At 54.2% G+C, this 23,863-nt stretch overlaps 1 protein-coding gene across 2 annotated transcripts in view; it reads right to left on the bottom strand.

Moving 5' to 3' along the window:
- Positions 1–1,591: 1,591 nt before the first annotated feature.
- Positions 1,592–23,863, bottom strand: part of SAMD4A (sterile alpha motif domain containing 4A) — an 80,071-nt gene continuing 57,799 nt past the window's right edge. For both annotated transcript variants that reach the window (XM_036266869.1, XM_036266878.1), the window contains 5 exons: positions 21,019–21,137; positions 16,078–16,279; positions 14,676–14,802; positions 7,180–7,263; positions 1,592–1,799 (listed from right to left, as the gene is read on the bottom strand). In XM_036266869.1, the coding sequence (XP_036122762.1) occupies positions 1,771–1,799; positions 7,180–7,263; positions 14,676–14,802; positions 16,078–16,279; positions 21,019–21,137 (561 nt within the window). In that variant the 3' untranslated portion in view covers positions 1,592–1,770. The remainder of the gene's footprint in view (positions 1,800–7,179; positions 7,264–14,675; positions 14,803–16,077; positions 16,280–21,018; positions 21,138–23,863) is intronic.

Genomic DNA, 23,863 nt, shown 5'->3' with positions numbered 1-23,863 from the left:
CAAGGCCACGTTGGGTGTGCATTTTAATCTTGAAGATTAAAGAATGTTTGGATTTCATTAAGGCCTTTTAAATCTGTATTCATTTCATTAACTTTGTTTTTTGTTTTTTTTTAAAATAACCATAAGCAAGTGCAGTGATTTTCATGGTCTGATCTTTTCCATTTTGACCGACATCACTAAAAAAAAAAAAAGGCACCAGATGCACCCCTTAATAAGCAGGCTCACCCCATCTCCCCGATCGCGCCTCTGGCTGCGTGCTCGCCCCATCGTCTACACAACCGATTGCCGGTGCCCAGCTCAGCTCTCCCATCCCCCTCCTCCCTCCACTGCACGGAGGTTCTGAAACAGACTCTCTCTCGCCCTTAAGACACAGAGCCATGACTTTGTGATGGCGCAGTTTGTCATCTCTCACCGTGTAGGGTGGCTTTATCTCCCTTCTGTGTGGAGGGGTGACTCAGCCCCCAACACAGCAAGTCCCTGATGAATACCAAGTGGACAGAGCGTCATTTCCATCACACAGCTGACCACTCCCCCACCTTTCACAGCCCACCTGGACGGTGGGGCCGGGCCGTGGCCACACACCTGCTCAGCTCCCTCTGCTACTTGCGGACTGACCGTCTCTACACTGCTGCTGGGCCCTGCTCTCCTCCAACCAGCAGAGAGCCAGCCAAGAGGGTGCAGAGCCCGAGCTCAGGGTCCCGGGAAGAACGCACCGACGGGCGTTTTGAGCTCATTGTCTGGGTACTAAGGCCACTTGCAAGGAAAAAAATTTCCATCCTTGCCTCTCCTCCTCCAGTGGAACTTGTCCCACCTGTGTGTGCAGTCAGTGACGGGATGAAAGCCCCTGGCAGAGGGGAGGTCTCGGGTGCAGAGCAAATCCAGCACAGGGAGGGGCCGTGGGCTCCAGAACCTCCGGGGGACCCGTGGACCCTGACGGAGCCCTCTGAGCACTGCCCCGCCCAGCTACACCTTGTCCTTCAAACCCACCGCAGGCCCCCACCCCGGGCCCACGAGAACATCGGCTCCCCGAGAAGCAGAGCCCCACAACCCTTTTAAAAGACAACCCTGCTGCTAGTATAAAAATAGAGGGGGAAAAAATGAATCCATATCAACAAATCCTTTACAAAAACCATAGTATGAAGACAAGTTCTATCCAAACTCTTTACACATCATGTACCCTTTAAAACTGTTATGTAAACAATACACAAATCAAAGTTTATCTGAAAATCTGTTGGAGGGAATCTCCCTTCTTGCCCCCGTTGCCATGTAGCCCTCTCCGGCGGCTTGATCCCCAGCAGGGGCCTCGGGAGTCCAATGGGGGGACACAAGAGCAGAGCGCCAGCTTGCGTTGGTCACAGGCCGTGACTTCCTCCTGGGGCCAGGCGGTGACGGCAGCCCCCCGAGAGGCTCGGGGCCTCCCACCTGCGCCTCTTCCCTCTCCCATGGCAGTACCTTTTGTCCCTTCCCCTTCCATCCCGGAAGCCACCAGCATTCCCTCCACCCCTCCCCCCCAGTCCCATGTTTCCCTAGAGACCCCCCACCCCCCCACCAAGCCACCCGATGACAGAGACAAATGACAGAATAACCGATCCCAGGTCTACGGATATGTTTACAAGGATGACCTACGCTCTCACAAAATCAAAGTGGGAGAGGGACCAGGGGGAAGAAGGCTGCCAAGTATCTTGGAGGGTTCTGTGCGACCCTGAAGATGGCTGGCACTGGACCCGCAGTGGTCGACATCACGGCCAGCGCGGTCTCTCATCTTCGGCGTCAGATCGTGGAGGTCCGGTCCACCCCGTCTGGAGAGAGAGCACACAGCGGGCACCAGTGAGCAGAACAGTTCTGCTCAGGCCCACCCGGCCCCACGCCCTGCTGTTGGGGCTCCCAGGCTCTGAGGACAGGTGGGGCTGCATCACTCCGTCATTCACTCACACAGCACCTACTCAGCATCTATTGTTGATGTGGAGACAGCTGTTTTGCCAGTAACCATAATGAGCCTGGAGCCAAGACACAGAGCCTGGAGCCAAGACACAGAGACCGAATCCTCGCCCTCGCGTGCTCACGTCCTAGTCGGAACACAGACGCGCAAACCCACAAGGACGCATGAGTGACAGACAAGGGCTACGAAGGCACAGCAGAAACACGGGAGGAGGAGTGTTTGGGTCCCCCTCGGAAATCAGGCGCGGTTTCCCGGAGATAGAACACGACTTTTGTAGACGGTGCTGAAGGAGAAGGGAGGAGGCGGCGGCGGGAGAGGACGAGGGTGGGGAGGGTGGGGAGGAGAGATGTTGGTCATCAAATGGTGCGGGGGGGCAGGCTGGAGGGTTAGGATGAAGGATGAAGGACGGGGATGGAGGAGCGGCAGGAGAAGAGGCCAGTCGGGGGGGGGGGTGGCTCACCTCCCTTTCTTTGGGAGCATCTCCCTCCCATCCTGAAGCTCTGCTGAATGACTGGGAACGAGGTGCCATGACTCTGACCCTGGTCACAGCTGAGCAGACTTGGGGGACATCTCTGACCCAAACTGATCCAGATTCTCTGTCTCAGGAATCGGATCAGGGGCAGACACCACAGCTTGAGGCGGTGGGATGGGAACTGGAAGACCCCGTGGAGGTGGGAGGGCGTGAGGCCACCAGGATGTGCCGCGTCTGTGCTGTGGAGAACTGGCAAAACCAGGCTACGGAGAGGGCGGCGGGCAGGCCAGAGTCGAGGAGCCACGGGTGGGACAGTCGGCAGAGGGGTCCAAGGGCTGCCTGACTCCTTGGTTTTCTGCTTACACATGGGACTAGAGGAGCATCCCCAGAATCAGATCGTGAGGGTCGTGTGCACCATGAAGAGGAGCCTGGAAGTCGGTGACCAGGGAAGTATGAGCAGTGGTGTTACCAGTTCGGATTTTAGAATGGTTTTCCTGGCAAGGCTGGTGGCAGGGGGGCCAATTCAGAGGCCCCTACGATGGTCCATGCCAGAGCTGACGGCTCATCAGTGAGCAGAGAGAGGGGCATGGCTTCACCCTCAACGGAGGCAGCAGTGACTGTTCTCGGTGACCTCTACCTGAAGGCCATGCGGGGTGCAGGGCGCCTGCCTGGCTTTGTTCAGACCCGAATGTTAGCAGAGGGGCCCCAGCCTGAGCCCTGACGTAACAACCTGGCCACTAGACGGGGCATCTAGATTCACTGGGCAGAGCTCGGTGCGAGGGCGACATGCTGCAGGGACAGCTGAGGACCTAGTGACATGGAGGAGAGCTGTCTCCTGCCTCCCCACGGCAGTGCCTGACTGGTGTCTTGCCGGCAGGGACTTGGAGGAGAAAGGTTCTTAATTGAAATTTTGATTGCGATCATTGCAGGTTCACATGTAAGAAACAGTACCGGTTTCCTCAATGGTAGTATCTGTAAGACTTTAGTATAACATCACCACCAAGATACTGGCGTTGACACCATGTACACATCTTATTAAGATTTCCCCAGTTTCACTTGCACTCGTGTGTCTGTGTATAAAGTTCCATACCCATTTTAGAGAGATTTTAACGAAGGGAAGCAGATGCCCCCTAAGGTCACTGTGGGATCAGATCACCAACCCTAGAGGCCCTCAGATATGGACTTATACTCAGCAACCTCTCCACCCTCTGTGGGTGTCGCCACGCCCTTGTGGTGGCTCCGTGTGGTAAGGGGCCACGAGAAAACAGGTGTGCGCACATGCACGTGTGCGTGGGTGGGGGTGCGGAGGACTCGCCCCATCTGTAGCAGTGCAGTGCTCCCCCCGTATTGCCAGCCCTTCACAGTTGTGGAAGTGGGGAGCTGGAAACCTGAACATCTCGACTAACCCAGCCCCACGGCACATTTTCATGGCATCCCGACCACACCCTCATCTTCCAAAGGTGATGGTAGTCACAGGCAGGGCAATGACCGACAGGTGCACTCAGACTCACCCTTTACCCCTGTGCCAACGGTGCACTGCACAACTCCAGGGGGTGCTATTCATATCAGCCATCACAGATTGTACCGAAATTATGACAGATTTCAAGTAACACAGGACAGCATCTTGAGAAAGTAAAGCCATTTTCGAACTTGCACAAAGTCTCCCTGCAGGCTAGACATGGGGCTGTGAGACCCAAGGGGGAGTAAGGAAAGAAGGTGAGGCGGAATGGCAGGGGGTCGTGTGAAGCTCGAACCCTGAACATCGGAGTGAGCTTTGCGTTCTTCGGGTGGAGCCTCACCCCCGTGTCCGTGAGCACTCCTGCCCACGGAACCCCTCCACAGGAAGAAAACCACCACCAGGCTCCGCACTGAGACCTCCTGACCACCTGGGCCACCAGTCGGGCGCTGGCCCCAAAGAGCCAGATTTAGCCTTAAGTAAAGACTCACAAACCAAGCTGGCAGAACCAAACCCCCTGCTCAGGGGCTCCTCGTGGGTAATGTCGGAGGGACTTGGGGGAGGGAAGAGGAGATGAAAAGGGAATGCCAAAGAGAAAAGTGGCTTTAAGACTGGCGCCAGGAAGGCAGCCGTTGATGGAGGAGACTGAGAGCAGAGATACCAGCACAGAAGGATGGGCCGAGCCCAGGGCCTGCGTCCCATGGACCAGCCGCATTGGCATGGCCGTGCTGAGATGCAGTGTCCCGGGAACGTGAACATCTCCCCGCCGTTCCGGAGACGTTCTTGAGACGCAAGCAGCGGAACCTCTTGGTCTTTGTTTCCTCTCCCTACTTACTCATCTTCCTGTAAAATGACTTGATTCCTAGTCACTCTGTCCCCAGCAAGGTCATCTCCCTGGGGTGGGCCAGCAGGAGGGCGCTGTGCCCAGCTGGGCCATGAACTTGCTCTGCACTCTATGCTCAGGAAACCCCGTACCCGGCTTCCCGCCAGAGGATCACGGAGGGAAACAGCAATGACAAGGCTTAGGAGAGTAATCAGATGGAAACATTAGCAAAAACACATCCGTTCAGAAAGGTTTTCTGTGAAAATAGAAGAACGAGCTGAAAAATAAAGTCTTTGGAATAAAAGCCTCCCTTTAATAAAGGCCATTTGGCATTCTTGTTACTAATGATGATAATGTTAGTAGTTAGCAGTTTGATAAGAGCTTCCAACCTGCCAATTATTTGAGATATCAACCCTGGAGAAAGGCCCGTTCTCCTGGCTGATCAAAGGCAGGAATCCCCACTCGCGGTGAGCTGAGCGTGGCCTGGTGACTCGGGGTGGGGGTGGGGTTCCCTTTTTGAAAAAAAGTGATATATAATTCACATACTACAAATTTCACCCTTTAAAAGTGTCCAGTTCAGTGATTTTAGTCTATTCAGATTGTGCAACCATCACCACTATCCAATTCCAGGATGTTTTCATCACCTGAAACAGAAACCTGCTGCCCCTTAGCAGTCCCCATCCCCCTCGGGCCCCTGACAACCACTGGTCTATACTTTCTGACTCTATAGATGTGTCTATTCTGGGCATTTCATAAATTCATAAATGGAATCATGTCCTGTGTGGCCTTTCGTGATTGGCTTCTTTCATTGAGCCTGTTTGCCAGGTTCACCAGGTTCGTGTGTTTCAGTACATCGTTCTTTTTTTCATCCTCACCCAAAGACATTTTTCCATTTTTGTTCAGAAAGAATGGGAGGGAGGGAAGGAGGGAGGGAGGGAGAGACAGACAGACAGACAGACAGACAGACAGACAGACATTGATGTAATAGAGGCAAATCGAATTGCGACCGAGGTACGTGCCCTTGACCGGAATCGAACCCGTGACTCACTGGACCGTGGGCTCATGCTCTATCCACTGAGCCAAACTGCCCAGAGCAGTACATACTTCATTCTTTTTTAAGGTTGAACTGCCTTGTTATACTACATTGAGTTCATCTCTCCTCATCCGCCGACAGACCGTTGGGCTGTTTCTCACTCTTCGCTGGGGGCTAACGGTGTGTGCTGATCCAGTCTCCTCAGTGAGCTGGAAAAGAAATGCCTCACCCCAGAGAAACCAGGGAGGGACCCATGATGCTGCGCAGTTTCTAGGATCTGAAGGGCCAAGGAAGAGAGCAGTGTTTGCACACGGAGTTCCTGGAACCCTGGGGAGGTCACAGAAGGAGCTGTGTCCCAAGAGGCGCTTGGCCACCTCCCTCTGGCACTGAGCGGAGACTTCCTCCGCTCTGCTCCGTGCACAGCATTTTATCCGCCTCACATTTGGTTTCAGGGTAAGACTGTGTTTGCAGAGACTAAAAACTGAACCCTGGTGAGGAGGACAAAACTACAGTAGTAGCTGAGGGCAGCCTGTCCCCCCACCACTGCCAGGCGGCACGAGCTGCGGCTCCAGGGGTGCTGCTGGCCCGTTTCGGGGTGGGCGCGTATGTCCGGACTGAGGACTGTTGGGAAGGGTCACAGGAGGCCTTCCTGGATCTCCATGACTCAGAGCTGCCCCGGACGTTGGCAGGAAGGAGCGGACATCTCTCCCCTGCCTGCCAAACATCCCCAGGGCTGGCAGCGAGTCCAGGCTGGAGAAGGGCACCCGTTTGGTACCAGGAGGGCACTGAAGGCCGCTGGGGCTGTTGTGACAATGTAGGGTTTCAGACCAAACAGATGGTGGGACGACCCGGCTGCTTCTAGGAGCGCTTCACGGGGCCACAGCCCCGCACACCACAGGCACATCCAACGGACCGTCCCCGTCGCACTACAAGGGCCACCTCAGACCTCTTTGGGCTCTAGGCATTGTGGAAGCCATTTGGAAAAGGGAGATATAAAAACAAGCAGGGATTTTTGTTTCAAAAATTCTGTTTAGAGCGTGTTGAGATATGCTTGGACCAGACTGGGCGAGTCTAGTGCCGAGAAGGAGAGAGTCCGTGCTGTGGGGCGTGCTCCCACGCAAAGCCGCGCGTGGCGTTCCGGACCCCTTCAGCGCACTGCGCTTGGCCGGGACAACGGCTGTGGTGGGACTCCGGTGTTCACGGGGGGCGCAGCCTCTGGGAAAGAGGGACAGGCTCTGTCCCCAGGTCCCTGACTCACCTCCCAGAAAAGGAGGAGGAGCAGGGCACGCGGGCCACTGGGTGTGGAGTGCTTGAGGACAGTCCAGTGGCCTCCAGGCCTCTCTCCCCCATCCCCTGCCTTCCCCTTCTTGTGCTCTTCCCATCCCCTCAAGCTCCTGTCCAGTGTAGGCAGCGGTTCTCCGGCGGGTACAGTAACACCAAGGAGGACAACACTCACCTCCCAGGGCGTGCTCGGTCATACTGAGGCACAAGGACTCCAGCCTGTTATTGATATCAGGTTCAGTCACGGGAAGCTGGAATTCTGCAGGGGACAAAAGGTTGTGTTGGTGACAGGGAGTCCGAGAACAAAGAGGAAGTATGCACAGTGCCACCTGGCTCCACCTGGCGGAGTGAGGGTCTGCTGAGCCTCTCTGGGAGGACTGACAGGCCAGCACAGAAGGCAAGCTACACTTGCGTTCAACCGATCCCTGAGGTCAGACTCGGAGTCCACCGTGCCCGCAGGTGGCTGGAAGAAAACCGGTGACTAAGAATAGCTGGTCATAGGCATAGTCTGTCAGTCCTCTGCTCAGAACGGTCCAGCACCTTCCCATCAAAGGCAACCCGGCCCCTGCCATGGCCTGCAGGCTCCCTGTGCGCTCCTGCCCTGCACAGCTCTCCCCTCCTTCAGTCCACCGCAGGCCCCAGGGCCTTGGCACTGCTGTTCCCTCTGCCCAGCACATTGGGCCCAAGATGTCTCCGGCCCTCCCTCTCCCTGCCATGACGTCTCTGGCTCTGCTGGCTCCTCAGAAAGGACTTTGTGTTCGTTGTATGTGAACTCATCCTTTCTGCCCCGCCCTTTTCTTCTGCTTTACTTCCCCTCACAGCTGTCACAGCACTGGACGTGTATTTACGTGCGGCTTCCCCCAGTTGAAGGCTCGCTTCACTGGAACAGGACTGGGCCTCTGCGCCGGGCCCAGACCAAGCCTGGCGCACAGGGTGCGCTGGGGCAGGAGGAGGAGGAAATGGAAACCACAGCGGGGAAAGCACCTGTTCCGAGTCTGAGGCTGCGCGGGTGCCGATTCCCAAGCGGGGCTCGGAGAGGCCGAGCTGCCCGCCCAGGTTGGCCGGCTAGCTCGGGGCTGCGGGGAACCCACGCGTCTGGCCCAGCCTTAGGCGGAGGCGACGCCCTGCGGGCTCCGCTGCCCAGGACAGTGCGGTGCGGTCCTGACAGAGCCCCTCCACCATCCAGACCCCGGCTCCCAGGCTCCAGCCCCTCCTCCTCTGTCCTCCTGGGGCCCTCACCGTCACGGTCCCTTATCCCGTGCAGTCTTGAATGTCCTTGCCTAGCTTGGCAGTGCCTTTCAGGCAGTGACAATACCTTCATAGTTCTCTGAATCTCCACAATACCCCGGCATGGCGTTCTGCACACCTCGTACACGTCTAAGAAGTGATAAGATACGGAGCAAGAAACAAACTCTGACCGCTAAGACCTGAAATCCCGTGGCGGGAGGAAGAAGGATCAGCGGTGGGATACGCTCCGAGTCCCTGGGAAGCGTCGGCACTACCATGCCTCCCGGTGCGACCCTGGAAGCCCTTCTCCGGGCCTCAGCCCCTCGACCTGCTCAGAATCCTGCGTCCTCGCTCCTTCGCACCTCCACCAGGGGGCGCTCAGGGCTGGGGTCCGGATGACAAATGACTTGGTGGTTTGGTGGGATAGGAAGTAGAAACCAATGGCTAAACCAAAGTATTTGTTTTCCTTGGTTAGCTGTGCATTTAAATATTCTTTGCAATCTGGGTTCCCCATTACCAGCTCATTCAGAGGCAGATGTCGTTTCCTTTACTTAAACTTCTCAAAGAGGAGCTTGGCAAAGGGGATCAATATCGAAAGCACTGGGGAACACACTGGGTTCTTTCTGCAACAAGCTCCAGCATCAGTGGGTCTGAAGGGCGACTGTGCCAGATCGTGATCGGACAGAGGCCAATGGGGCTTCCAGAGGAGCTGAGAGGGAGCATGCAAGCGTCTCCCCACCCCCGCCCACTCGCTGCTCTGAGCAGGGTCAGGGCAATTAGACAATGGGGGGGACGAGTATTTTAGTATTTTCATCCATTCATGTGAAAATCATATGCATGCAAAAATTAGCAGCCTTCAGGGTGTGAAATCTATAAAAGAGAAACACCATTTTATATATAGCCAGTTAGCAAATATGAAAAAAAAAAAAAAAAACCCTCAGCAATTATAGCCATCCATATGCTCATTGTAAAATTTAGTTTACTCTCTAGCACTTCCCTTTAAACAAACACTGTGGAGAGATTTGGATAAATAAAGATGCTCGACATTTGGAGAGAAGTGTTTCAGCTGCAGGATTTCTTGCCAACACGCAGCAAAATGCCATTTCCCAAGCCTGGGATCGTGTGTTCCAAAGGGGGGGTTGAGAAGTGCGGGGCTCCGCGCTCCAGTCTCTCTAAACCTTGGTGGCTGCTCTTTTAGGCTGAAAGTTGGCGTGCTCCTCATCCTGCAGCTCCTCCCTCTGGTGCACTGGGGAGTCAGGACCCCCACCACTCTGCAAATGGCTTTGAAAAATTCTAAGTCTTGGGAGGAACACATATGTTCACAGCTCCGAGTTTCCCAATAGTGTGACTTTTTAATTGTGCATTTTGATGAAAACAGATCTGTGGCATCTCCGTGTACATACAGGGGGAGACCAGCCGGGTGGAGAACAGCTTCCATCTCCGACGAGGAGCCCTCAGCCACATGTGTTTGGTGGGCAGAGCTCTCAAAACCCCAGAGGGGCATCCGGGCGGCTCCTGCTCCACAGGCTCACAGTCGCCATTAGGCCAACTCTTGCCATGGCTCCAGCTACCTTTAAGGGCTCATGGCAATCAGCCCGGGCCCCCAGCCGAGATGGACCAGGCAGCTGTAGCTTCTAGTCATCTGAAAGGCAAACAGGAAGGACTCTCTGTAACCGAGTCTTCTCTGCTGTTGCCCAGAGCAGGCCTGACCTTCAGCTCAGATGTGTGCTCTGAGCACCAGAAATTCTTCCCCTCACCCTGAGACCTCGCGGAGGCTCCCAGTTCCAAGATGCCCAGGGCCTAGGCTGACTTGGGACTTTTTCCTTGTGCTTTTTCACAAGTCGCACAACTACACAGCCTAGTGCTCAGGCGCAGGGTCAAGAAGATTCTAGAAGGGACTGGGGCTGTCCAACTCTGATGCGGTGCAGCTGCAAGGTGGCTTTTCCGGGGCAGAAGCAGGACATTCCTGCCGAGTGTCACGTCGGTGGCACCCAAGGCGCAGTTCAGCCTCTCTTAAGGTACTGAGGTGGAGGTAGGGGGCTAACTTCTTTACGACTTCAGACTAAGAGACAGGTTGGGCATTTCAGCAAAAAATCTTTAGAATCTCACTTTGCCAACAACAGCGGAGGCGATTCTGTCGAATAACCAGAAAGGCTTTGAAAATTCGCAAAAATGAGAAGCAGGGTCACTGGAAGGAGACCCATCAGGGAAGACAGGCTGGCGAGTAAGGGACAGAGCATGGAAGGGGGACCTGGACCACTGTGGTGGGGGCGGGTAAGGAAGAAAGGAAGACAAGGCTGGCACCCAGAAGAAAGGGGGGATGGTAACAAAAGGCAGAGATCAGTGTGGGCCGGAAATGGAGTGAAGGCGGCCGGCAAGCTGGTCATCCAGAGAGGTCTTGGCGGGTGAGAGAGGAACATGAGTGATGAATGAATCGCATCCCTGAATCTGTTGTGGGGACTGAGCTTCTCTCTGGTGGCTTCACAGCTAAACTTGCAGAGGAAGTGCTGTGGAAATCCTCGGGGACCCAGTTCCACCAAAAACTGACGAGTACAACATGGTGCAAGACAGTCCTGTACCATCTTGCCTCAAGTTGGTCTCTTTGAATTTGACTCTGAGTCGCAGGGCGCACGGGCCCAGCTGGGTTCTTGGCTGTGACAGACCTGACTCACCAACCTCCCTGAGCAGGGCCGTCTGCTTTGCTCACCAGAAGGCAGGGAACACATATTTATTAGTACTCTAAGTGGGTCCCTGTTCTGGCCTCTGCCTGCACATGGCAGCCCCTTGCCTTCCCCTCCTGGACCCAGCGCTCTGAGGCCCTCCCGCTCCCCACTCTTTTGAAAGGCAGTTCTCGGAAAGGAATCGGAGAACTCCCTTGCACGGAGGAAATGCAGGGGAAGCGCTCCCGGGTGTGCAGCATTCGAATGGTGGAGAATTCCAAGCCTGCGCTGGTGCACACGGGAGCTCTGCTACAAACAGGTACGGCTCACGAAATGCTGCCACGGGAGGTGCTGCCTTATCCAACTCACATCTGGGTGGCCCAGCACCAAGGGCCGTTTGCTTACGGTTTTGTGTAAGGGAACAATGAGAGCCCCGAAGGCCGCCGGCCTGCCCTTCCCCGTGCTTGTCCTTCGAAGCCGGCTGGCCGCTCTGCCCTTCTCTCTCGGGCCCTCCAGGTGCCGAGGAGCCTGGCTTCCCCGTGTTGCTCCAGGGCTGGATCTCCACGGTGGCTGAGTCCGGCCAGCAGGTACAGATCTGCTTCCAAGATACGGGACCATTCTGCAAGCAGCTTCCAAACTAGTTTTCCAGTAAAACACCCTACCTCTCTGAGGACCATGAGTACTCTCAAGGGGTCCCACGCTTGTTCTGAGCTCAGCCACCTCCCTGGTGAGTCCATCAGACCCTGTCCACCTGGCTCTGAGGAGAGGACCAGCTCAGTGCTCCGTACTCATCACAAGGCTGGCGAGGGGCGACAATTCCCATGGCTCTCCTGGCTCGTCCTGGGAAACATCCGGCACCTGTCCGTGTGGGAACAGAGTGAAAAACCACCCGGCATGGCTCCCAAGGGGCAGACGCTGGATCAGGAGAGACAAGCACGTCGAACAAATCCGGGTGAGGCGGCTGATCCACTGATACAGAACTTGGCGCTGGTTCTAGCCTCCAGCCTTTACTATATTCTTTGCAGATATTTAAAGTCTTCCATCACCTTAATGAACTTCTTTTAAGTTAACAGAATAAGTAGAAGCTCCTTTAGAATGTACTGTAGGCTTCAAGATTTGCCCAGAAGGTTAAAAACCGAAGCTTTGAAGCCATGGCGTGGCCAGGAAGAAACCACGTGCGGGACTGTAACCGTTCTCCGAGTGTTCAGGGACGGCTGGGTCACACGTCTCTATTCTATTCTATGTTCAGTATCCCTACTGCTGTGTAAATACGAAAGCTGCTTTCTGCCTTCCTGATACAACATGTTTAGTCTCTCCTACCCCCAGCCACCACCCCTACACACCTGTCTGTCTGGAGGGTCAAGGCCCACCTGCACGGGAGGCCCAGTGCCTGGCCCGTCGCTGAGACCCTGTCTGCAGGGGGAGCCTTGGCCTGGGCCTGGCTGTGGCAGGGACAGGGGCTGCCATGTGGAGGAGGAGGCCCCCTCGGGAAGAAGGAAGGGTTCTGACAGTGACTTGTGGTCTTGAAAACCAGTGTCCGATCCGCACAGGCAGGAATGCGCTGGAGCCCTAGACAGAGGCTGGGAGGAGCATCCATGCCCATGGCAGGAGCTTTCTGCAGCCTCTGTTCCCTCCAGCCATGGCTGTGCCCTGCCTCGCTCTTCCTGACCGCATCCCCAGAAGGGCCGCTCGGCCTGGGCAGGATTCAGGAGGGGCGCCTGCCGAGGGCTCACCAACGTATTTGCAGTCGGGAAGTGCGGAGCAGCCCCGCCGGCCTGCCTTGGCCATCGCCAGAAACGCTGGGGCCTTGCTAGAAGGGTCTGCAATGCTTGGGTGAGGGGCCAATTAAAAACAACAACAACCCTAAGGGTTCCAGAGTCTAAGTCCATTATGAAAAGAGCATTATTTGGAGACTTGCAGGTAACTCCCAGGAAAACGGAAAACAAACTGTTGTAAGTAGATGCCCCTGAGAGATGGGACTACAGGCCTGGAGGGCAGGTAAGGGGACAGTCCGTTTTCCGTGCAGTCCTTCTATATTATTGATTCTTTAACTGGAAACAAGAGACTCCATGGGAGGAGGGTGGAAATGACCTGAGGGTCACGGCTGCCTGAGCATGAGTAGCTGTTCAGCACGGCTGTACAACGGTGGAGGGAGCAGGTGCTGACGGAGGACCCGGATCCATGGCCCTGGACAGTCCTCCTCCCAGGAATGGGAGGCTGGGCTTCCCACTTAAGCCAGGAACAGAGGAAGACCGAAGACTTGGAAGAGAGCAGGGAAGGAGAAAGAGGTCGGACACTGCAGGGAAGGCTCGTGCGTGTTAGGTGGGAGGAGAAAGGTCAGCTATGCCAGGACCCCCGTGAGGCTGCAGCCCTGGGACCGAGGTCAGGGTGGCATATTCATTCAAGGTCACAGACCTCCTCGGCCCAGGATGCCTTCACGTCTCGTCCAGATTCTGTTATTGGGAATGAATTATACGCAATTCTGCACAATAACAGAGGCTGGGACTAAACAACCCAGGGAGAAGGCCTTCACAGCCCCAGAATTTTATCAAGTATTTCTTTCTGGGAAGAAATATAGCAACAAGTATCAAAACAGAAAAGGAGCTTTAAAACAAAAGCGTGCAAATATGAAGAGTTCTAGTAGCAACTTTACACAAGCATCTGGACCATGTGGAAGCCCCCGTCTTTCCGGGCACACCTTAGCCCACGGAGCACCTTCCCCTCTCGTCAGTGGCCTCCCCGCCGCCTCCATGCACGCTCTTGCCTGCCCCCCCTCTCAAAGCCTCCCCTGGATTCCCCGCTGAGAGTGGCCGGGCTCTGAGCTCCCTGGCCTTGGATTTAGAGTCCCCACCATCGGGCACCCTCCTTCCAGCTCCCTGGGTCTCACCCGCTTCTCCTTCAGCCCAGCACTGACGTCCGGGGCTCACTGTGGCCCTGGGGACCGCTGCAGTGAGCTCTCACTGTGCCTCCTGCCTGCAAGGCCGCCTTCTCTTTCCACCTGTCACCCTCTGCCCTCTGCAGCTCAACTCCAATTCTGAGAGGCTCCCTTGCCCACCCCACGCCACAGTGACCTGTCCCCTCCTTAAACGCCTATGGGACTTATGCGCAGAGCGCGTCTGCTGCCGAGGGCCAGCGTTTTCCTGCAGGGACACACGTCTGGTGTGCCCACCTGGAGGGTCATGGAGGTAGATGCTCTGAAGGCTTGTGCGGCTCTGCACTCTGTGGGGCCTAAGAGGTCACTGTGTGCACAGAGAGGGTGCCAGTGTGTGCTGCCTTCCATGATTCTGGCTGCCCTGGCCCAGGGGGCGTGTGAGAGGTGAGCTGGCCTGGGCTGCACCGAGTTGCTCTGTGACCAAGTAAAGGACAGACAGCTGGTCCAGCAGCCATGTCTGCAAGGCCCTCCCGAGCCAGGGCAGGTCCCTCGGCATCCACTCGTGAAGTCTGATCTCAGTCTGTCTTACTCTCTGCACCGCCTGCTCCCATGACACCTGGAACCCCTCCCATCTCCCCCCAAAAGCCCTCTCCAGAGGTATCTCTGGTTTCATCAATCTAGAAATATGGCTAGTATCAAAAATATCCCCGTCAGATTGCAGCCACTCCGGGGCTCCTGGCGCTGGCTCCCAGCCAGCCAGCCGCTATTCATGCTGGCAAGGCACAGTTTAAGAAAAGAAAGGCTTCCGCAAGCTCACAAGTATGCGTGGTGACGGTCGAGGCTAAGCACTTTCCAGCGGGGTTCGCCGGCATCTAGGGAGAGGAGACCGGGAGCTCAGGCTCCGGGCCCTACCTGGCTGCTGGAACATCAGCATGTTCTGGGGAGAAGTGTGCACGGGCAGCGAGCGGGTCCTCTGGACTGAGCTGTGGGTGCGGCTGGGCATGCTGTTGCTGCCCCCAGGGTTGGCAAACCAGAGGTTCTAGTGAGAAACACAAAAGGGGAACCGTTAGTCCAGAAACCCTGGGGTGCGGGGTGGGGAGCAGGGCCCCCAGTCAGAATTCAGGAGACGGTGGCTCCGGAGAGTTCTCTAACTTCTGGAAGAGGCAGGCCAGCGCTGCCCCTCTGCTTATTTATAGAGAGGGATTCAGCTCCGTTCCTTCCACTCGCGTGCCTCCCCCGCCCCCTCAGCCCCAGGGCCCGCTCCAAACCCTGGTTTAATCTGGACACCTCTCCCTCACCCTCTCCAAAGCTCTCTTTATCCCTTCTGTTGCCTTGGCTTTTCCTCTCGTGGGGAGAGTTCCTGAAGGAGGAGTTGTATAAATGTTTGCAACGAAGAGCACTGACTATTTCAGGGCCCTCCTTTGATTTTTTTGAGATCCGTACGATTTACTCCAAAGCGAGGGGGAGAACCTCTCAGTTGGCAATGAGCGGGCGCAACTCGGCCTGTGTTTGTTATTATGTGGTGTCTTCTCTGGAACTGATCTGGGGGCTGCCCAGCGACCGGACAGCGGAGCTTTCTCCTGCCCTGTGCTGCTTCCTGGGGAGGGATCCCACCGGGCTTTCCCGGAGCCGTTTGCCTATTTCTAAACCAATCTGTTGTCCCTAAATTTCTCCTGATATTTCCCAGAACCTCAGACCCACTCATGTCCCTCCAATCCAATCCCCAACCTGCATGGCCCCACAAAGCCGGGAGCACACAGATGGGAGGCACTGGGCAGGGTGGGGGTTCAGAGTAGAGGGGTGAGGAGCCGAGGGACAGGGGTCAGCTCTGAGTCACACGGGAGGACTTCCGGGCAGCCTGGCCTTGTCTGACTGAGAGCGTTTCAACTCCCCCCCTGACAGCCCCCTGGGGCTCCTTCCTGTGTTCCCCACACAGCTGGGACCCTGACCAGGGAGCTCTTTGCCATGAACAGAAAGGCTAAGAAAACCCCTTAGAGGCTTGGGCTTCTCTGGAACCCAGATTTGGGAAGTGGTGAGGTCTGCTAGGGCAAGTCAAGGGTCAAGGGAATAACAAACGGGTCTTAAATTTCTTCCTGAAGGCCCTCAAGGTTAACAAGGTCCCAGGGGCATCCGAAGCAATCCTCCGTGGGGCCAGGGGCAGCATGGCCTTGATCCACCTCCCCGAGGAACAATGTGAGTGACTGGTTATTGCAGAGGACAGGGACAACTGTCTCTCAGGTTAGCTCCTCTTGGTCTCTCCCCAAGGAAACCTCCTGAAGCCTCAGGCCTTCCCCCTCTCCGGTGCGGAACAAACCTGTCTTCCTTGTTTCATGATGGGGGGGTTGGCTGCGGTGTTGCGCTGGGTGGAGCTGACGAACCCACTGGTGCCTAACAGGCCAAGGCGGGCGGTGGGAACGTTCCGAGAAGGGATCTGGTACTGGCGTGGGTTCCGTCTGCCCATGCCGCTGCCCACAGAGCCAGCCGTCGGGAGGGAGTTGGACTGTCCGAAGCCGCGACTGTGGGGCGGACAGAGGAGAACGAGAGCATGAGTCCCCCGCACCCACCTCATCCCCAGGCTGCCCCGTGGGCCGCCTCCTGGGGGTCTGCTCACATGTTGACAGTTATGAAGCCTATGGGACCCCAGGGGCTCTGAACCAGGAAAGGGCTATGATTAAAACGAAGATCCAAGAACAAATATGACATTTTTACACTGATTCTTCCATCCTCATGACAACCTAATGAAGTGGGCGCTCCAGCCACTGTATTTACAGCTGGAGAAGTAAAACAGAGCTTGACAGTTTCGCGAAGGTGGCATAGCCAGCAGGGGGCAGCGCTGGCAGCCCAGAAGTTTCACCAGCACTCTCTTGGGCCTCCTTCCAAGCTGCGTCACAGGGCCCAGAGCACACACATGCCTGTCAGGAGGCCACACAGCAAGAAAGCGGCACAGCCCGGCTCAGTGTTCCTTCTATCTAACCAGTGTCTCTTCTGATGTATGTCTGTGTGGCCAACTTGGACAGAGTGGCCTGAGAGCCCCACAGGGTATCAGCTCCATGAGAAAAAGGATGGTGTCTGTCCTCATCAAGCCTGCATGCTCGTCTGTGACTGAATCAGCTCCTGGCTCAGTAAACGGGTTGAATGAATGAAAGAATGAACGAGCCTCAGCCATCACGATGCCTCTCCAAATGAGGGAGCTGACCCCACGTCTGGGGCTCTGGCTCCAGGGTAGAGAGTAGGCATATGAGAACGGAGATGGTGATGGCTGCAAGTGCTCTGGACCGAGGACACCGCCTGCTCTCTCCTGCACAGGTTCTCCCTGCAGAGAGATCAGAGGTGCGTTTCCCCTCGATCCACGCAACAAGGCTGCTGGAGACCCGGCACTGCACTTGGACGCCGTGCTCCCATCGCTCCTGTGACCTCATCTCCAAAGAACTTGTCCTCTCTAACACGCCTCAGGTTCTGGGAGGGCGCAGAGCAGCCAGCAGGGTTTCAGGAACCAGCACATTCTTTCCAAGAAGAGTCAGCTTTAGTCATTCACTGATGTTTAGGTCGAAATGCTTTACCTCCAATGGCCACAAGATGGAACAGACTTGCTTTCCCAACCATACAGGGGAGGTCTGTGCCAAGCCTGTGAGGAGACTCCCGGAGACAGGGCTGACGTAGTTGAGCCAGTGGAGGATGATGGGGTGGGGGTAGGGGGCTTGTACAACAGTCATTTCCTGAGAGTTGTGTGTGCACAGGGGGAGGGGCACTAAGCCCTCAGCACAGTTGATCTCAGAAAATGTGTCTCTTCTCCCCAGCATCCCTGTTTTCCCAGGGAGAGAGGGAGGACAGGGAAGAGAATTCCACACTGAGCTGACCACAACTGATTTCTGGGCTTGTGTCTTTCCACCACCAGGCTTTGTGGCCCAGGAAAAGGTTCCCGATTCCGTCACAGGCTCATCGTTCGTGGTGGGAAGGGGGCACTCGTGGGTTCTAGGTTTCTGCTGACCTCATCCTTTCTCCCTTTCGCCCCTTCTTTCTTCTTGTACTAAGGTTTAAACTGTGTGATTTGAAAGAAGAAATCTGAGCCAGGAGGGGTAGGAGCAATTTCACGTGATCTCAGAGACCTCCTTTGGAAGGAAGGACAATCTGACCGAATGACAGGTGGAGAGGAAGCGCTGTTGTTTTTTTTAAACTATGAAAACTAGGCCTTTGGTTTCTGGAGTCAGAATTTTGGCCACCTGGTAGATGATTCAGTATTCTGCTAAGACTTTTCCTTATTTAGTGCGAATGGCTTTTTTTTTTCTTCTTCTTTTTTTTTTTTTGCTCGTTTTCCTTTTCTGCTGGATTTTTAAAAAGTTATTTCATATGCAAAATACAGTAGTCAATGGATGATGCTGAAATGACTTGCATTCCAGGAAGGCAGAGTACATCTTAAGCAATAGATGTGGGCGGGAGGGTCTGTGATGGGACACTCTGACACTGGGAAGTGAGGGTTCCGGGTGCTCCTGCAGTGGGCTCGCTGGGCCGAATGTGGTGGCAAAGCCCAGAACATTCTGAAGACAGAATGGGTGGGGATGAAGCGACTTCAGGTAGGCCCTCTTTCTGATGACGGTGGGGCCCTGCGGTGGCACCCTTAATTGGCTATTATAAAGCCACTGTTGGCGACCAGAGTGAATGCTTAGGTTACTCAAGATCACTGGGCTTAATGAAATAATCATGCTTTCTGGGAGAGAACCAAGCGACAAAGGTACATTTTCATTTTTCATTCTCTTCCTCTGCCCATCTGTCTCTCGCGCGCGCTCTCTGCCTTCCTGAATCTAACCAACTGATTTCATTACCTTGAAATGCGTGAAAAGACTGAATAAGAACCAATTAATTTGGGATTTGGGATCATTGAAGCAGGGGCTGGGCTGCAGTTACCTTTGTATTGTCGGAGAAATACGTCTTCAAAGCAAATTAATAGCCTAAAGAGATCCCAGAGGTAATACTTAGGAGAACAAATTATTTTCTAGAGCTTTAGCCACCTCCAGTTGAACATCTACAATTGATGATTGAATTCATTCTTATCTCATCAATAAAAAGAGGTCTATTGGACTCCAATCTGGCAAACCTTAGGTTAGCCCAATACAAGCTTCAGATAGTAACACTCTAGAGAGGTCAAGCTTGACGGCAACTCTGATGATGCACACCAGGGACACGGCCAAGCAGACAGAGGCGGGGATGAAACTTTTGGGAGGAGCAGCAAATAACTTAAAAACCTCTATCTTCATCATCAACTTCTAAACTCCTTCTTCCTCTCGGAACTTGTCTCCCAAAGGGCTGGTGTTGGAAGAGGGGTCTGGAACCGCCCCTTACTCGGGAGAACTACTGCTGTCCTCACAGGAAGAGAGCAGCCTGGGAAAGGGGGTGGGGCAGGAGGCGGAGGGCAGGCCTGGCCTTTCATCTGGGTGCAGAGGTGAAACCCACCGGGGAGGCCACTCCCAGGGGCCTTGGGGTCAGGGAGGGGGAAACAGTATTGCTTGACCTGCCCATCTTTTCTGCTCAGGAGCCAAAGACCACGAGAGCTTCCTGGCATCCACAGTGCTTAAGAGCACTGACCCTGAAGCTGCCCTGACTGGACCAACCCTGGATGCCACTGCCGCTGCCGCCTTCGTAAGGTGGGGCTAATAGTAGCTCCTCTACCTTATATGGTTGCTGCAAGGCTTAAATTCATTAGCATTCTTAAAGTGCTTGGAAAACACTTCGCACACAGTTAAGTGCTAAATGTTTGTTTAATAAATAACAGTGTAGTATGTGCTGGAATATGACAATTTATTTATTTATTTTTTGTTAATCCTCACCTGAGGACATTCTTCCACTGATTTTTAGAGGGAACGGAAGGAAGGGCGGAGGGAGGGAGGAAGCGAAAGAGAAACAGCCCTGGCTGGTTTGGCTCAGCGGTTAGAGCGTTGGCCTGCAGTCCAGAGAGACCCGGGTTCGGTTCCCGCTAAGGGCACGTGCCTCGGGTGAAGTTTGTCCCCGGCCCTTTTTGGTTCGTGTGGGTGGCGACCACTCGATGTGTCCCTTTCACGTCGATGTTTCTCTCTCTCTCCCTCCCACTTTATCTGAACAAAAAAATATCGAAAAATGTCCTCGGGTGAGGATAAAAAAAAAAATCGAGAAACATCGATGTCAGAGAGACACATTGATTGGCTGCCTCCCTTTAGGGCCAGAGAGCAAACCTGCAACCCAGGTATGTGCCCTTGACCGGAATCGAACCTGCAACCCTTTGGTCTGTGGGCCGACACTCTAACTGCTGAGCCAAACCAGCAAGGGCTCTGGTAATTTATTTTTTATATTAATCTTTAATAAAGACTTTTCACAAATTTCAGCTGGCCTTACCTCCCTTGGATAATGTGAAACAGTGATGTTTTAAGGCACATGTATGCAAATAAATGCCCCAAATTTGAACAACACAGACAGAGCTTCTATACAGGCACTGGGAAATGGTTCAGAACTTAAGTGCAAGCAAAAAAAATGATCTATCTGCTCATGTTTAAAAACGTACAAGAAACAGAATGTTGATTTTTAGGACGTTTGCATCATCCTTCCCTTGCCTCCCCCAAACTCCCTGTCATTGTTCAAGGCTTCATCCACCCCTCCCCTTAATTCTTCCCCCAGATTGTCACTGTAATTCACCTTTAATATGCAACTGGATTCCTCAATTTAAAGCCAGATTAAGGTAATGGGGTCTAAAGTACAACGAGGCTTATTTTTAACTGCACCCCAGAAGCTGAAGTACTATGAAACATCAAGAATGGTGCTGCTCCACTCTGAGACTCAGCTCAGACCAAAATAGACTAGCACTGGGCTCTTCACCCTGCACCAACTATAATTAGCTTGTCTGCAGCTAGGAGAGAGAAAAAATTACACTACCACTTAAGGTGCTGATAGAACAACCCATTTTTGTCCTTTCAGAGACCCCTTTTGGGGATAAACTGCCAAGTGTTCTGCTGGTATTCATTAAATCACAGCCCTCGCTCATCCGGACGAACACCACGATTCTGACAATGTAAGCTGAGTTACAAAAGATCGCATTCGGCTCTCCCTCTGGGAATGCTGTCTCTGCACAGCCTTTCCCAACCCCACCTGTTTAAGGAATGCGATTTGGAACTCACCACAGGGCACCCTGGTGAACAAGGAATGCCCTGCCTGGTCCTGCCCCTGGAACCCGGGCAGGCAATGAGGCACCTGGGAACCACCATGCATTACAAACAATGAAATCCCAACATACTTTCTTTGCTGTCGATATCCTGATATGTCTAGAAGGGTTTTCCGAGGGAAAGACCGAAAGAGCTTCTGCACCTGCTGTTTCCATGACAACAATCTTTTTTTCTGCGTCTCTGTAAATGCCTGCGAAAACAAACAGGACTTTTTAATGGGTGACGCAGCCTGGCATCAGAGGGAGAAACAAGCAATTAATAGGGGGAAACATTGGCGTCTGCAGTTGCCTTTTCCCCCGTTTCCAACCTGGTTCAAACAGCAGTCAGCTTCGTTGGCGGGCTGCCTGCACCGAACATTCTAGTTCTTGGCCCTGGCGGTGCCTGGTAAGGTGCATGCAGTGTGCTTCTGATAACCCTTGTTTTGGGTTGCATTTCTGGCTGATCCATACCCACCTTCCCTTTTCTCTGACTCCACTCCGGACTCTATTTATTAACCAAGAATAAATTGCAAAATTGATTGCTGAATCCTCTGGCTTTTGCAGGCCCCCGGCATTTTCATAATCAATGGAAATGCTAAACCACTTCAAAAATCAATCTGCTTGATGGTCTGCTTGTGGACACCCTGAGTGGTCAGCTGGGCTTGGGAAAATGGAGTACAGTGTCTGCGCTTCAGGGCTTGGCTGAGAAATCTCCAGTTAAGGGATCCCGTGCCCTGCCAGAACCCCAGTGCGCCCTTCCTAACCTGAACGGTCTACAGTTTAGGAAGACGGGTGGATCTGATGAGTTCTCAAGTATTTTCTAGTACCAGCGGTGTTTGGGGATGTTTCGCTGCCTGCCCTGTAGTGCGCTGTCATCTGTATATGTGTCCTCTGTGTGCACCGTGGCCCAGGGGAGGACTCTCAGGGGTTATGTGTCTCCAGGGTAGAGACTCTCAAATTCATGGTCTATTAGATCTCCCCAAAGAGATGGTTAAAATGCAGAATCCTGGGGCCCCTTCCCCACACCCAGAGCCTGACAATAGACCTGGAGGGGAGTCAAGAGGGTCTGTGTTTGCACCCGGGGCCCTGTAACTCTGCTGCAGGCAGAACTCGGACATGGAGTGTTCTCGGTGGGGAGGACCACGCACACGGTGTAGGAACCCCCGTCAGGTATGTAGAACTGTGGCCACAGGCTGTGGAGATCCATCGGGTTGGACAGATCAGCATTAACAATGATGGAGATAACACGCCTAAGTAGTTTTGTCAATAAGGCATGAAATTTAAGTAGCAATAAGCTATTACTTAGAATAAGAGACTACATGACTATTTTCCATGAAGGAAACAGATTCCTGAAACAGAGAGAAAAAAAAAATGACAGCTTAATTTTCTCCTGATGACATTTAATCTTTAAGGCCCTGAACACAGGAGAGCTCTGTGAACAAAAGCAAGAAGATATTAGTCATATTGTAGAAAAGTTATTGACTTGCAAGCCCCTTCCTCCTGGACGGCCCTAGCCAGACACCATTAAGGGTATTCATCAAAGAGGGATACCAACCAAGGGACCCAGGGTCCCATCAGAGAGAGGTGCAGACCCCCTCTCTAAGGTGAGTGGCAGGATGGTCTCATGGCTAAAAGGTAAGGACGTGGTTCTCCTCTGTGTCCCCTCGCATTTGTTGGTGATGCTCAGTGAGTGTCCAACTACATGTGAGGACCTCTGAAAACCGCAACAGGCAGACATTTCTGCTGGACTCGTGAAGAGATGCACAGGTTTTGCTGTGACCAGCTCATTCGGCCAGATGTCCCTGGTCAAGATGAGCTGAGGAGGATCCCGCCCAGCGGGTCCGAGGAAGGCTCTGGATGCTTAGGGCAGGGCATGAGCCCCTACACACCCTGTGCCAATTCCTCTACCCGAGACTCTGTTCCTTCTAAAAACCGAGGATGACAACATCTCTCTCAAAGGGACTCCGCAAGGATTGACTTAGATAACACATGGAACACACATAGAATACTTAGAACACGCCTGGCTCTTAGTAATGACCCAACCACACGGATCACAGGTCCTCTAACCAGAGTTCTTCAGTGGCACGGACCAGCCGCTTGGTGGTGGCACATGAGTGTCCGACACGGTTGGCATTCAACAGTCCCCTTTAGCCCCAACATGACATCCAAGTCTCAAAACTAGGGAGAATACTGAGCTGGGCCGGAACCAGCAGGAAGGACAGCCTGTTTCAAGTGACAAAGGAGTCAATGGTTCTCTCTCTGGCTGCGCAGTTAAAGTGTCTCCTAGGACACCAGTCCATACATGACATCTGCCATGGTGGCAACGAGCACCCAACACGATGGAGATGTAGACTCCGCCACAGAAAGGGGGCTCATTCACTCAGCACGGGGCTTGTTCAGGCTGGCTGCAGACAGGAGCAGGCCCCGCAGTGCCGAGGGAGGGACCTTCTCCTCCTCTGTACTGGGAGCTGCAGCGGGGAGGCTCGGGGGAGCTCGGCCAGGGCTGGCTCGGTGGGTTCTGAAGGCTGGTCCCTGGCATGCCTCGGCCATCGGCCGGGATGGCTGACACTACACCTCAGCCCCCTCCACTGGCAGCTCTGGGCTGGAGGGGAAGGAACATTCCAGATCACAGATGCCCAGACACAGCCAGCCAGCCACTGCTGTGTCTTCTGTCCCTGTCAGGCCCAGACCGATACATCTGTCTGGAGGAAGACGTGTCCTACGGCTTTTGCGTCTGGATTAAAAGCCTCATCAAGGGGACAAGAGCTCAGCTTCCTAGAAGCTTCTCAAGACGTGAGGAGGCCAGAAGCCTGGGATTGCAATCCATGAGACAGAGTGACTGGCCTCATGTATAAGGTCCAGAATTTTCCTGTCCTTCCTTTTCTTGCTGTAGGGAGTCAGGCCCTTCACCCCTGGGGAGGAAGGAAGGTACTTGGAA

This window comes from Molossus molossus, unplaced genomic scaffold (assembly GCF_014108415.1).
Source record: "Molossus molossus isolate mMolMol1 unplaced genomic scaffold, mMolMol1.p scaffold_m16_p_1, whole genome shotgun sequence".
Classification (NCBI taxonomy): Eukaryota; Metazoa; Chordata; class Mammalia; order Chiroptera; family Molossidae; genus Molossus; species Molossus molossus.
This window is presented reverse-complemented; position numbering and strand designations above follow the sequence as displayed.